The sequence below is a fragment of the Staurois parvus genome, unplaced genomic scaffold (assembly GCF_062004578.1).
Source record: "Staurois parvus isolate SC_StPar_1 unplaced genomic scaffold, SC_StPar_1.0 ptg002011l, whole genome shotgun sequence".
NCBI lineage: Eukaryota > Metazoa > Chordata > Amphibia > Anura > Ranidae > Staurois > Staurois parvus.
The window spans coordinates 84,270-98,437 of record NW_028319807.1 but is presented as its reverse complement, the minus strand read 5'-3'; the positions used below and the strand labels follow the sequence as shown (position 1 = coordinate 98,437).

Here is a 14,168-nt window from a genome sequence, read left to right as displayed (position 1 = left end):
CTAAACATTACCCTGTTCATTCCCCTGTTCAGCAGAAGTCAGGCATCATATACTGTATACTGTATAGAAGCTGGGTTTCTATAAGACAACTTCCTGCTCTCACTGGTTCCTGAGGAAGCCATGGGTTGGCTCCATAGGAAGCAGTAGGCAAAGCAAAAGGGTGGGGATAACAGGGACATCAAGCTAATATCACCATCAGTTGCATGCGCAAATCGTTGGGTGGTGGTCATGATTGACAGTGAACTTACGAGGGACATTTTTTTGGATTTTTTTTTGGACTTGTCAAATGTTTTGATGTCTTTATTTCTAGATTACAACTTTTTTTTGTTAATGAATGGGGGGGGGGGACAATATCTGAGGGCCACCTTATAAGTAAAGGAGGATTCCAGATTCCACACACCCTTACAACTTGGTAAGGGTTGCCAGGAGGCCCTTGTCCTCAGTAACATGTGTACAAGGTGCTTTGCCATATTATGGGCATGTGGCCTGGTATGGTTCTGAGGGGGAAAAAGTAAAAATACTTGCCCCCCCCTTTCTTGGCCAGCCAGGCCGCATGTCCAGATTAAGGGTCTGGTATGGATGTTTAGGGGAACTTTATACTATTATTATTATTATTATTATGCTTTACCAAAGGGTCTGGTATGGATTTCCTAGGGTGTCTCATACATTTGTTTTGCATGAAGTACCCCCTTAAAATCCATACCAGACTCTAAGGGTCTATATGAATTTTTTTATGCTTGCTCTAGGATGTGCTAGCCAGCAATGACAGCTATCAAAGTCACTTGCCAGCAGTTTGTAACTTTTTTCCATTTTTGCTGCTTTTTGCTGCTGCTGGCCCTAATGTTATGTGCACTTTTTTCACATCACATTAGGGACAACTCCCCCCCCCCCCCCCCCCGGTATGTTATTTAATGAACCCACACATAGTTAATGTCTCAATTTAAGCATATAAAATGTTGCTGCTCCTGGCTGAATAATTTTTTTTTACATTGACTATGTTTCTCAGGGAAGTACCCCCCATGTTATTTTTTACACCCCCTTGTCTGTTACCCCAGAAAATGGGTTTGTTTAATTTGCAGATCTGGCTCCAATTAATTTCAGTGGGGTTCAGATTCAAATTTCTTTGAAGTTCGCAGATCACCTGCCGAAAATATTCCAGAGCAGTTCGGCCTATCACTACTGAACATGCCACTTACAAAAAGGTCTACATTTTTGGAATACAGTATAAGCACAAGCATAGGAAGCTCAGCAGGCATCTAGGGTGCTCAGAAACGTCAGAATTAAGAACTCAAGCTATTTATCAGCATCTTTTGGTGGTTATAATTATGTGCCTGTAAATTATCCTTTTTTTTTCTTAAGATAAGTTAACTTTAGGTTCAAATCATTTCCAAATCAACATTTCTATATGAAACTATTTTTATATACTGTTAAATAATATATTCTTTTATATTAAATGTATACTATATGAACACTTAAATAGGAACATTTTAGATTGATTGACAGGGTTTTATTTTACTTGATGTTAGCAATGGAAGCCACTCAATGATACATCTAGCTTTGATTACTGAGGTGTGCTGAAGTTTTATTCTTATAAAACATGACATAAAGTTGCTTCCAAACCAGACTATAATATTTAGTGACGTAATTCATAACTGCAGCTTAAAGTATAAAACCAGCCAGACAAAATCAAATGTCAACACAAGCCAAAAAGCAACTGAGATCATCTAAACATCACCTTGGCGAGAAGATCCATCATGTCCCATCACTCCATCATGGCTTCTTCTGGACAAAAGCACTTCAGTTCCTGTTCTGTTGCTTTACCAAAACATTCTAGATCACACAGCTTCTTATCACACTCTTCTAAACATTATGGACATGGTCACAAGACCCAGCATCACAGTGCAAGTCTACATAATATGGGTTCAAAAGGACATAAGATATCAGTAGGAAGCATTCATCTAGGTAAAGGCGGACATGGACATAAATCTGGATGTGGTGTTGGTTCTCTTGGTCATGGATTTGGTGGTTCATTTGGCTGTGGAGGGATCAACCCTGTTACTATAAATGAAGGTCTATTGGCTCCCCTCAACTTGGAAATTGACCCAAGTATTCAAAGAGTGAGGACAGAAGAGAAGAATCAGATTAAAGGTCTCAACAATAAATTTGCCTCTTTCATTGATAAGGTGAGGTCTTTTTTTTTGTTGAAAACTTTCAAATGGAGTGGTTTTGCCTTTTGGGCAGAAACTTATAATTATATGTGTTAGAAGTATCTCATTATATTCTGTATAAACATTATTTAGTGAACAAACATTTATCACCCGCCTGTTTTCTTTAGAGATTGCATTTATGGTGAGCATTCCGAATTTTAACTCCTGAATAACTATATTTATTGACAATCTGCTTTTTCATAATGATGTTGCTTTCTATAGACAGATGTCCACCTTTTTATTTTATATCTGACTGCTAGGGGCACAGTTTCAAGTAAAGCCATTATCACTAGTGGCATCAGAAAATGTTTTAATTCAGCGAAGTAAAGTAGAACTAAATGCAATTCTTTTTTTTTTTTTTCATTTTGGAGTAAGGGACTTCTTGAGTAAGGGATGGTCAGTATTTTTTTTAACATCTGTGTCCCATTGGGAAAATTTCCCTTTACTTATTGTCCCATAGCCTAACCAAGAAGTGAAAGGAAATCCCTCCAAAGTGAGGAATTCCATGGTTGCACCAGGGTAACCAGAACTAGTGTCCCCATCAGAATATTTCCCCTTATGTATTGTTCTGGGGATAACCTTAGATTTGGGACTTTCTTTCCCCTTCACTTTATGATGACAAGGATAAACATGACAAATAGAGAGGGCGAATCTCCATGACAGGGGGCACAGACAGTAGTAAAAACCTGATGGATGTCCTAATCCCTCTCCACTCTATCAAAAACTAAAAAAAAAGGTTTTGCATTTACACTTTAAGCTTTTCCTTCAGAAACTTGAATCCATACTATTTGTGTTACTACATAAGCCTTTTTTAACCAGGGTGCATTCAGGTTTCTTCAGGGTTGCCTTGGCAAAATGGCTAAAAATTGCCCAAAAATTGTATACAAGCTAATAGATGGATGAAACCTGCCTTTTTTGGTGCCACAAATTTTTTTATTGTGCACCATTACAACCTTCCAGCCGCCAACATCCTAACATCCAATGATTTCTTCAGTAGATATGGAGGACGTTGGCCCTTGCACAGCATCTTTGTTTGCCCCTCCCCTGCCCCTCTCCATCACTACTGGGGTCACATTAGCTGAGCGAGGGAGAGAAACTGAGGGAGAAAAGAAAAATGCTGGAATACTAAGCAGTACCATGTAAAACTATTAGATTAGTTTTTCACATTTTTTAATGGGGTGACTTGAAATTGTGCATAATTTAAAAGGGTGCCTTGACTGAAAAATTATTGGATAACACTGTGCTGCATTATGGCTGATCGCCTCAAACTGAAAATCAGAGATAGAGTAGATGCCATAATACTGAAGGAAAGAATCTTTCACACTCTTTCTGCATCCATACCTCACTTTTCTGCAAAATGGGATTTATGGTCTACTACTAGAACACTTTTTTTTATTAATCTATTGTACAATCCTTATTGAGATTTCCCAGATAGACTGTTCTTTGAATACAATTCTATAACAGTTATATCTGTTAGTTGTATATCCTTATATATTGTCTTTATATGTTTTTTTAACATGTGCCTTCTGATATGTACTGTTACGGTGCCACTACTTGATTAAGACATATCTGTAACACCAGATGACATCTTTTTTCGGATCTGTATGATATCAACTGTTTGTATGCTGTTACTCTATTAAACAATTTGTAAATATGTACTTTAAGGTTTACTGCTGATCAGAAATTTCCTGTTTGCTTTAGGTGAGATTCCTGGAACAGCAGAACAAGATGCTGGAGACCAAATGGTCTTTACTACAAGAGCAGAAGACAGCCAGGTGTCAGATTGAACCTCTGTTTGAGGTATTTATCAGCAATCTTAGGAGACAGCTGGAAAATCTGGAATGTGAGAGAGCTCGTCTGGATGCAGAGAGGAACAGCGTAGAGGGATCCCTGAATGAAATAAGGGGAAGGTACACACATCATTCTATTTTTAACTAAAAATGCATTTCAATATCTTCAAAAAGGGGAGTTCAATTAAACCTATGAAATTCTGTATATCTAGGATGTTGCTTTGTAACAGAGTGTCCCCCTACTACGCTGAATTTATGTTCACCAACCAGTGCCAGGAAAAGGTCATCCAGTGCCCAGGGCAAAGAACCTGAACTGTGCCACCTTTATTATGTGTGAGCTTAGGGGATCTTACCCCCAGCAGTTATCCGCTTGTCAAACTACCTTGTATCAGAATGATCTCACTGGCACCCCCGTCAACATAATAAACTGCTGTGCCCAGGCAGCCACCTCTCCTGCCCACCCCCTTGTCCTGGTCCTGACATCAACTATGTATATAGCAAACAGTTGGAGAAATCTGATGCTGCAGCACAATCTGTCATGAGAACAATGTTGGAGCTGTTATTGCCTTTCTAAAAAGACTAGTTGTCTGGGCATTTGGATTTAAAATGACTCATGTAGTTAGAAAATGTAAAAAGCAGAAACAGGTATAGCAGAGGGATATGCTCACCTGTCACCCCGCCATTTCTCTAATCTTTACTTTTTTTGCTCTCTGCACATCTGAGATACTGTTGAGTGCGTGGATTGCCTTGTTCCCTGCTACACACTGTGGTTCCTACCTATAGGGTGTGACAGAAGATACAGTCATCAAACACTTTTTTTCAGGCAGTCATAGCTCTTGAACAGAGCAAAGAATGGGTGGTGGGGTTGGTGAGTATTAAATAGTAATGGGCCGAACACCCCTCTGTTCAGTTTGCGGTCGAACATTGGACCACGAACTTTGAACAGAGGGGATAATTCACTAGGCAGCATCTTACTGCATCTGAGTATGCGGTAAGATACTGCACAGCTACTGAAATACCGCATGAGTTATATTAATAGGCAGGTTCCCTGCTGACAGCTGAATGTAAAAAGAATTGCTGGCATTGCCTGGCAATTAAATATTTAAAAAAAAATGTGTGGGGTCCCTCCATCCATACAAAGGCCTTCGGGTCTGGTATGGATTTTGAGATGAACCCCCACGTCAAAATTGTTTAAAAAAATGGTGTGGGGGTCCCCCCCAAAATCCATACCAGACCCATATCCAAGCATGCAGCCTGGCAAGGCAGGAAAGGGGGGGCGCGAGCGAGCGCCCCCTTGTGATGTCATAATGCACTGTGATTGGCCAAAGCATTGCACCTGACCTGTCACAATGGAAACAGTGCATTGTGGGGCGTAGCAGGTGAACAGCCCACCGAACGGTTCGTGCCAAATATCAAGCCCAACACTAGTATCAAACCTCTTATTTAGCTGGTCCTAAACATTGCTCACATAAGGCGTCTAAGTAATGTTCCGTACTGCTTATTTGTGAGCCCAGGCCAACATGATGACGCACCCCAGGGTATGTGTGTGTAACAATTTGTGCTCATAGGAAGTGTGTTTAATTAAGCTGGTACTCTTTCAATCAAGAAGAGGAACATTATCTACTGGAGAAGAGGACCTTCTACAGTGGTGAGTACCTGACTGAAAGTGAGTATTGTAGCGAGAGTTGCTTTTTTTGGGGGGGAGGTGTTTTGATTTTAAATGCTGGACAAATTATGTTGTTATTGGCTGGTAATGTTGTTTAACTATCTGTCTATTTAAAATGACCTTGGTTGGACCATGGAAGTTGGTCTTTCTTGCTGCAATCAAAATTAACATAAATACATTTTCATATTTCCTTTGCAGATATGAAGAAGAACTTAGCAGACACACAGCAGCAGAGAATGAGTTTGTTGCACTGAAGAGAGTAAGTGGTAGTCTGTAATCACACATGCACTGCTATGTAACATCAGTTTTGGTGGTTTGTGGTTTAGAATTGATGCTTTCCAGTGGTGGAATCTGGTGGTTTCATCCTCACTTAGATTCTATTTTATAATGTAAAATGCCAATATTTACAGCAACCAATCAGATGTCAGTTTTCTGTGGTCGGGTGATTTAGCTTTGTAAAAAGGAAAGGATTGCCGCTAAACCCGACCAGCCTGGGTAAATAAATGATAAGAAGCGACCCCAGCCTACATGTCTTCCCCAAACCACACATCCTGATGCATTTTGCCCCTCCCACCAGAGCTTAGTCATATGATTAAGCTGATGACAAGCCCCAGTGGGTGGGGCAAAATATATCATGGTGTGGGATTGGTGAAGATATATAAGCTGAGGCTGCCCTTATCATTTACTTACATTTACTAGCCCTCCGTATTGATATCAGGAAAAACCTATACTTCATGCTCTGGGAAACAGAGATATACTTTCACCTCTACTTTGAGAGGTGCCAAAAGCAATATAGCAGGTGATTTAGCATTGTTTGCTGTTGATTTCCTGCACTGTCCATTATCCTTGTTTTTTTCCACGCCGTCTTACTGAATAAGCCATCATTTCCCTGTATGTGTCCAGCATGAGTTATGTGAAGAAGAGTGTCTTCAAATTTAGTGTCATACTTGGTCTGTAATACCTTTTTCTTTCTAAAAGCAAGAATGAACCTGAAGCTAAATGTTTTCTTTTATTTGGATGTGTACATGGACATGAGCATTAAATTTCCTTCACTTAAATCAAACCTTGTGGTTACAGGGTGGGGGCCCCTAATATAGTAAGCAGAACTTGTATTTTTACTGCATGGTCCATTTTACATTTGTAATTGCTGTTTTAAATATTTTTATTTGCAGTCCTTATCCTGCTGTTTTCTGTCTTTTCACACTGTTCCAGGGAAAAGTAAATGATCAATACAGGGCCCATTATAATTACATTTTCTTTTTGTGTACACATACCTTATCAGCATTTTTTTTTTACTTTAGGATGTCGATTCAGCATTTATGAATAAAGCTGAGCTGCAGACAAAGGTTGATTCCCTCACCGATGAGATCAACTTCCTGAGGAATCTGTATGATGCGGTAAAACTTCCTCCTCTCCATTTTTTAAGTGTTTTTTGATAATGACTTCATTCTGTCCTTGAGCACTGTTGTCCAATCAAAGGTTAAATTTAAAAAAGTGACGATTTCCTTATAAAAAGCAACTACTGATTTGTGCATTCTTTGCATAAAGTAACTCTGTCAATCACTTGTAACTATGCTTTAGATGTGTATTTGTACGTGATAACAAGCAGGTCTCTCTGATCCCTCTTGTATTGAATTGTATTGTAGCTGTCCTATCTCCTTACATTTTGTAAAGCACTGTGCAAACCATTGGTGATATATAAATCTTGTATAATAATAATTATAAAATATGTGATATTTTACAGGAGATTAGTCAGCTCCAAGCTCAGATCTCAGACACTTCAGTGGTTGTGTCAATGGACAACAGCAGAGACCTCGACCTGGATAGTATCATTGCTGAGGTCAGAGCTCAATATGAAGAGGTTGCTAATAGAAGCAGAGCTGAGGCCGAGGCCATGTACCAGTCAAGGGTAAGACTAATAGTACCGGAAAGATACCTCTGTAACACTCCCACAACTTTTAATGACATAGTCAGGGGTGGACTGACAACTCATGGGGCCCCCAGGCAATAGGGGATCATGGGGCCCATGTGTCCTTGCTCAAACTCAAAAAAGCCTATGAAAAAGGTACCAGGGGCATCTCATGGGGCCTCCTACTGACCACGGGCCCTCGGGCAGTGCCCGAGTTTCCAAATAGTCAGTCCACCCCTGGACATAGTACACTTTAAAACTGAAGTGCAATCTGCCTATAATTTGCCTTCCTTGGTTACTCTTTTTCCCCCCAATATGCTAATAAAATGAAAAATAATAAAAAAAACTTTCTGTTTTCATTATGTACATTATTTTAAACCCAATGATGTCATCTGCAGGCAGATCATGGCTGGTGGGAGGGGGCGGGAGGTAGATGTCACTTTGGAAGAATGGATGTTCCTAGGCAGGTTCCACTGTAATGCCCACATGCTATGCTGAGCCTCCATAATTTAAGGAACCCAAATCTAATCAATGAAAGGATTGGAAAGGGACAGTAAGAGTGGGAAGGAATTTCTTTATATGAGCCCTCGCTGTGGTGCACAAAAAGTGTACCAAAAAGTGCACGTAAACACACACAAAAACAAATTGCACTAGAGTGTGTCATATAGGCTACTCCCAAAAAGGAAGGATCCTTCCCTGATCCCTCACGGTGCAAGACTCTTGGAAGGGGGGCAAGGCACACTCAGATCCATCTAGCCAAAAGGCTCAGTTGACCCCTCTCCTTGTGATCAGCCAAAGACACCCAACAAGTACTAAGTGAGGGGTTCTCCCAAAAAGAGCCCCACCAAGGCAGGGGAGGAAGGAACCTAATGGCCACATATCCTCCCCTTGGACTTTAGGGTAGGTCTGAAGACCTACACCCTACAATCCTTGAGTGAAAAAACACACATGTACGTGCAAAGTACCATACACATAAGATATGGGTGAGATAATGCTGAATTCGCTAAAAGAATTGAGGCAGGCTCTGGATGACTTGCTGCAGTTTCTAATGCACACTGAAACGAGCTCACAGTGCGCAGTAAAATCAGAATAAAAAGTTTCAGGACAGAGGAGGAGCCTGTACAACTGTGCAAGACTAATGGTAAGGCTGGAGTTAAGCTTAATTTTGACTGAGCAATCAAGGGTCATCTGTCATGATGCATTCTTGTAGATGAACAACTTTCATATAACAAAATACATGTATTCTTTATTCCTAAGTTTTTATTCATTACTACTTGTGCTGATTAGATAGGGCATACAATAGAAACTTCCTGTGGATATTATATTGGAAGTGATACATTGTTTGCATACAATGCATTTTTATATTGCTTTTACCGTTATCCTATAGTTGAATGTATCTATCCTGTGTACTGGGATGCACCCTTACCAATATGACTTGTTATTGCTTGTGTCATTATCCTGTAGTTTGACGAGCTTCGCTTGGCTGCTGGAAGGAATGGAAATGATCTACAGAACAGTAGACAGGAGATCACTGAGCTCAACCAGACAATTCAGAGGCTTAAAGGGGAGATTGAGTGTGCTAAATCTCAGGTACAATGTTATACATAGAAAGCATTTGTATAATTACATGTATATAGCCAAAGCATAAAACAGGTTAAGAAAATAATAACATAAGACATTTACCATTGGACATCAGGTAAAAACACATCTAAGATAAACATAACATTTTATAAGCAGGACAATTTAAACCTGTAAATATATCTTTTAATTAATCTTTTTTTTTTCAATTTTCAAAAACTGGCATTACTACTAGTATGCAAGAAAAATGGTTTTCTGTACAGGATCCCTAGGTTAATGCTGTTACCTGGCCCTATCCTTCTTTAGGAGTCACTGGAATCCCATGATTTCCATCATTGCTGACACAAGCAGCAGAGAAAGAAAATGTCCACTTGGTTCATGGTGTTAGTTCAGGGTTTTAAATCTTGTCTTGTAATTCAGACTGACTCAGTTATGATATGCCGTGCAGGAATGGCTACACACAGATCTTGGATAATATTACCCAGTCAGCTTAGATGCTATTAGAAGTGAGGTCGTAGCAATATGGATGCATTATAACACAAAATGAATGCAATACATTTATAATAATTTTAGCGTGCTGCACTGGAAGCTGCCATTAATGATGCTGAGGAACAAGGTGAAGCTGCTATCAGAGATGCTAAACAAAAGCTAGCTGAATTAGGGGCTGCCCTACAGAAGGCCAAGCAGGACATGGCTCGCCAAATGAGAGAATACCAGGAACTGATGAATGTCAAACTGGCTCTGGATATCGAGATTGCTACTTATAAAAAGATGCTGGAGGGAGAGGAGCACAGGTGAGTGTTTGACTCTTTGTCTTTGACTGTCACAAATCAAAATTTCAGTATGTTCTTTAACCACTTGTCCTCCTGAGCATTTACCCCCCTTCCTGGCCAGGCACTGCGTTACGTTAACTGTCAATTGCGTGGTCATGCAACACTGCACCCAAATACGCCCTTTTTTCCACGAGTTGAGCTTTCTTTCAGTGGTATTTGATCACCTGTGCGGTTTTTATTTTTTGTGCTATAAAATAAAAGACCGAGAATTTTTAGAAAAAACAATATTTTTGACTTTTTGTTATTGCACATGTCCAGTAAAAATTTTTATTTCATTATAAATTTAGGCCAAAATGTATTGTGCTACATATCTTTGCTATAAAAAAAAATCCCAATACGTGTAAATTAATTGGTTTACGCAAAAGTTGTAGCATTTACAAATGGCGGTATATATATATATATATATATATATACTGGGATTTTTAATTTTTTATACTAGTAATGGTGGCGATCTGCGACTTATAGCATGACTGCAGCGGGCATGCTGACACTGGGGGGAACTGAAATGGTGTCACTGACATCCCCAGTGACACTAATACAGTGATCAGTGCTAAAAAAAAAAGCACTGACACTGTACTAAAGGCACTGGGCAGGAAGGGGTTAACATTAAGGCTGATCAAGGGGTTAACTATGTGTTGGGTTGTGTTTTACTATGGGGCGGTGTCTGTGTGCTTCACTGTGCACCCCCATCCAAAGCAGTGTACCCGAGCTGACAGGGAGAAGAACTGTCAGTAAACAAAACAGTTCTCCTCCCTGTCAGAGATCCTCAGTAATCACCGGGCGGCGAGTAATCACTATGTGTCTATGAATGCACACAGCCCAGCTCTGAAGTACGCCTGCACGAGTGCCCCCCATAACTGCCGGCTTGCTATGGAAGCACTTGGAGAAAAGGAGGAGCACACAGCTCCAACAGGGATAGAGGACAATCAGGGTTGCTCAGTGCAAAATGATAGCACAGAGCTTATGAGTATAGCATGTTTTTCATTTTAGGAAAAAAAATAAAGGCTTACAACCACTGTAATACTCTTTCTTTCTTTTCAGGTTGACTGGTGAAGGCTCTGTGAACATATGTAAGTAAAATATGCGGATTGTCCTGTAGAGTATTCTTACAATTTAAGCTGGGTATATAGTAGTAGAATTTTGTTCAATATTTTCATTGTTAGAATGTTGTAAGAATGTTCGTTTGTTTTTCTAATCATTAGTAGAGTCAAATCCCCGTTTGTTTTTGACAGCAGTGACGAAAACATTTGAAAGAGGAGGATGAAAGATTTTTCTTGAATGTATACATTTTTAACAGTGAATGTGGCATTCCTTCAGTTAATTGCATTCACTCCAAAATTAAATGTTAAAAGCAAATTAAATCTTGAACTACTTTTGAACAAAATATGAATACTATTGAGGATTTTTACACTATATTTCTAAGAATTTCTAAGAATTTTCATAAAAATTTTGTTTTAAATTCTACTAGTGTATACCCAGCTTCAGTTGAAAACTTTGAATGCCAGCTCCATCCAAAAGTACTATTTCAAGTTTACATATTTGCAGTGAAGTTGAATCATAAGTAGTGAAGAAAACAAACACCAGACCTCAATGCTTTTAAACTTAACCAATAGAAGTAGTGATTAAACTACTATAGAACGAGGGGATCTGTCTTCTGGTCCTCACTGAGCAAGCAGATGACAGGTCCACGGACACAGCCCACTGTCCTCTATGGGTAGTCAGATGGAAACTGACTGCCTGTCCATTTCCATCTGACTGCCATCCGATCCAACAGACGGAAGGGGAATGGGTCCCCATCTGTCTCTTTTTGGCGGATCGGATTGAATGTCAACAGGTGTAAATGGACACATGTCCATTTACTCCCACTGGTTCATAGAGGAAAATGGAGGTTCCAATCGGGTCTGCCTGAAAAACGGGCAGGAGGATCCAATGGCAACATCTGTGTAAAAGGAATCTTATGCAGTTTAGGCAGAACATTAGACTGGGGAGACTTTTTTTTTTAATATGTCTTGAGGTTTAATCATATGTTACCTTTTTATACCTCTTGAGGGCTACAGCATGCAACATTCCCTTTAATAAGGCCCTATTCATTAAGGCTTTAGTCTGTAAATGATAACCTGAACAGCAATGTGCACAACATTTACAGAGATTTTGGAACGTTTTCAGCTGTTTTTTTTTTAACATCCTAATGCTGGCCATCAAAATGGTAATTCCCAGGCAATTCCAAATACTTTCAACTGGATTGGATAAAGCAAGGCAACCTACTATGGCCAGTTTTGGTGGTTTCAAGGGTGAACTGTTTGGTTGTCTTTGAAGTCCAAAACTGACCTGAGCTGGAAGTTTCCATATTTATGGCACCTCTAATCTTTATAGTCCTATGTGAGAGACACAAACTGCTACTGGAACGTCTGAACATTAGGGTCTCAAAGACACATTAGTTACCAGTAAGTGATTTAAATCCATGCTAAAGAATGGGGCAGACACTAGCCTATGTAGAGGAGCACTGTCATACCTGAAACAATGTGCAACAAACTTTTCATGCAGTATCAGAACTCTGCTCCACTGAAAGTCTGAGTTTGGAGATCTAATCTCCAATATATGAAGGTCACCATTGTATAGTAATTGCCATTTATGACTCATACTGTCAATATCAATATCAATATCAATGCATATCAATTTATAAGCTGATATTTCCCTGCAGCTGTTGTGCACTCCAGCACTGGAGGAAAACCTCACTCAGGAGGTCACCACGGTGTACATCATCAACATCATCACCACACGGGAGGATTTAGCTCTGTAAGCCATACTACTAAAATGAAGCATCACTCTAACCATGGGCACCATTGCTGAAGTAACTGTTACAATTCCTGTCCAGATGCCAACAGCAAACATGCACAAAAAAAAAATCCATTATTGTTGTAGATGCAGGCTCTTGAGAATTCCCTGTATTGCCATTGTATTACTCTATTAAGCTTGCTTAGTGACCTATATTACCACGTATTGTATATAAAGTTATCTCTGCTCTTCAAAATTGTCTTAAATAAACTATTTCCATATCATTAAATGATTGTGAATGTTCATCTATTTTGTTGTAATGGCAAAAGATCTTAAGTGACAGCACAAGAAGAGGTGAAGCTAAATGTGTTTATACTGATTCAGTAAAATAGATACATGGAAACCCTAAAGTTACCTATGCTAGCAATCAAAATTGTATAACATTTACACCTGGTGTGGTAACATTCAGTTAGATCTGTATGTACGTACACTTTTTCTATCAAAAAGCTAAAGAGCAGGTTAAAAAATAACTATCTTGTACTCCACTGGTACCATCTCTTATGCCCCTCCGTCCACCACATAGAAAAGGGGAAAGGGGGATAAGAAAAAACTTTTTGGGACTTTAATTTGTACCAAACAGTGTTAAACACTTGCATAAATAATAATAAAATAATAATTTAATACAAAAACTAAAGGGGCAAGTCCACCCAGATATAAAGTGACTATCAATCAACATCTTGGAATTTGCTGGATTTTTTCCTCTCTGGTTTGTGTCCCCCAGGTGACCACCCTTTAACCTGACTAGTATGTTGCTCTGCTAAAAATTTCTTGACACATTTACTGTTGACTGATATGGGATTATTGTGTTAGGCCTTATGCACACTTGAGCTCACAAATGGCTGTAAAACAGGCATTTGACTGTTTTTTCTGCCTCTACACTCCCTTCCGTGTTAGCCCATGTGGCCAAGCACACATAGGTGTCTACAGGAGTTTAGAGACAGGGGCGTTTAGAGGCAGAAGAAAAAATATCACTTGCGCTTTGAAGAGAGAAGCATTTTGGCAAAAAGAGCTAAAACACACATAAACGTTCCTAAATGTGTGAACACATCTAAACATGCATTTAGTGCTTTAGCTTTTTTTATTTCAATGGCCAAAATAAATTATTCTGGCCAATGAAATAAGTAAATGCCCATGCACTTGAGACGCCTAAACATTCATAAATGAGCCTAAATGTAATTTTAAAAATGCAGTTTAGGCATGTGTTTAAACTACTTTTCTCCTGCTAGAAGAAAAGTGTTTAAAAAAAAATCACTTTTAGTAAATCGTTTATTTAAATTTAAGCTAAGATAGTTGGTTGTATGCAGCTAGGAATAAGTAGGATGGCAACAGTACAACATTATAATTATAATA

General features: G+C 39.3%; 1 protein-coding gene across 1 annotated transcript; it reads left to right on the top strand.

Moving 5' to 3' along the window:
- Nucleotides 1-1,714: 1,714 nt before the first annotated feature.
- On the top strand, nucleotides 1,715-13,047 carry LOC149433039 (keratin, type II cytoskeletal cochleal-like). Its single transcript, XM_089664725.1, has 9 exons — nucleotides 1,715-2,188; nucleotides 3,914-4,117; nucleotides 5,862-5,922; nucleotides 6,965-7,060; nucleotides 7,408-7,572; nucleotides 9,037-9,162; nucleotides 9,724-9,944; nucleotides 11,025-11,053; nucleotides 12,685-13,047. Exons 1-9 carry the CDS (start codon nucleotides 1,755-1,757, stop codon nucleotides 12,831-12,833), a joined length of 1,485 nt encoding a protein of 494 aa, XP_089520851.1. The 5' UTR covers nucleotides 1,715-1,754; the 3' UTR covers nucleotides 12,834-13,047.
- Nucleotides 13,048-14,168: the final 1,121 nt, after the last annotated feature.

Bases quoted from the DNA above. Each gene is read 5' to 3' on its own strand.
- LOC149433039 (XM_089664725.1), top strand. From the start codon at position 1,755: ATGTCCCATCACTCCATCATGGCTTCTTCTGGACAAAAGCACTTCAGT. The intron at 7,573-9,036 runs GTAAGACTAATA...ATTATCCTGTAG, and splicing joins AGGCCATGTACCAGTCAAGG to TTTGACGAGCTTCGCTTGGC. The intron at 9,945-11,024 runs GTGAGTGTTTGA...CTTTCTTTTCAG, and splicing joins CTGGAGGGAGAGGAGCACAG to GTTGACTGGTGAAGGCTCTG.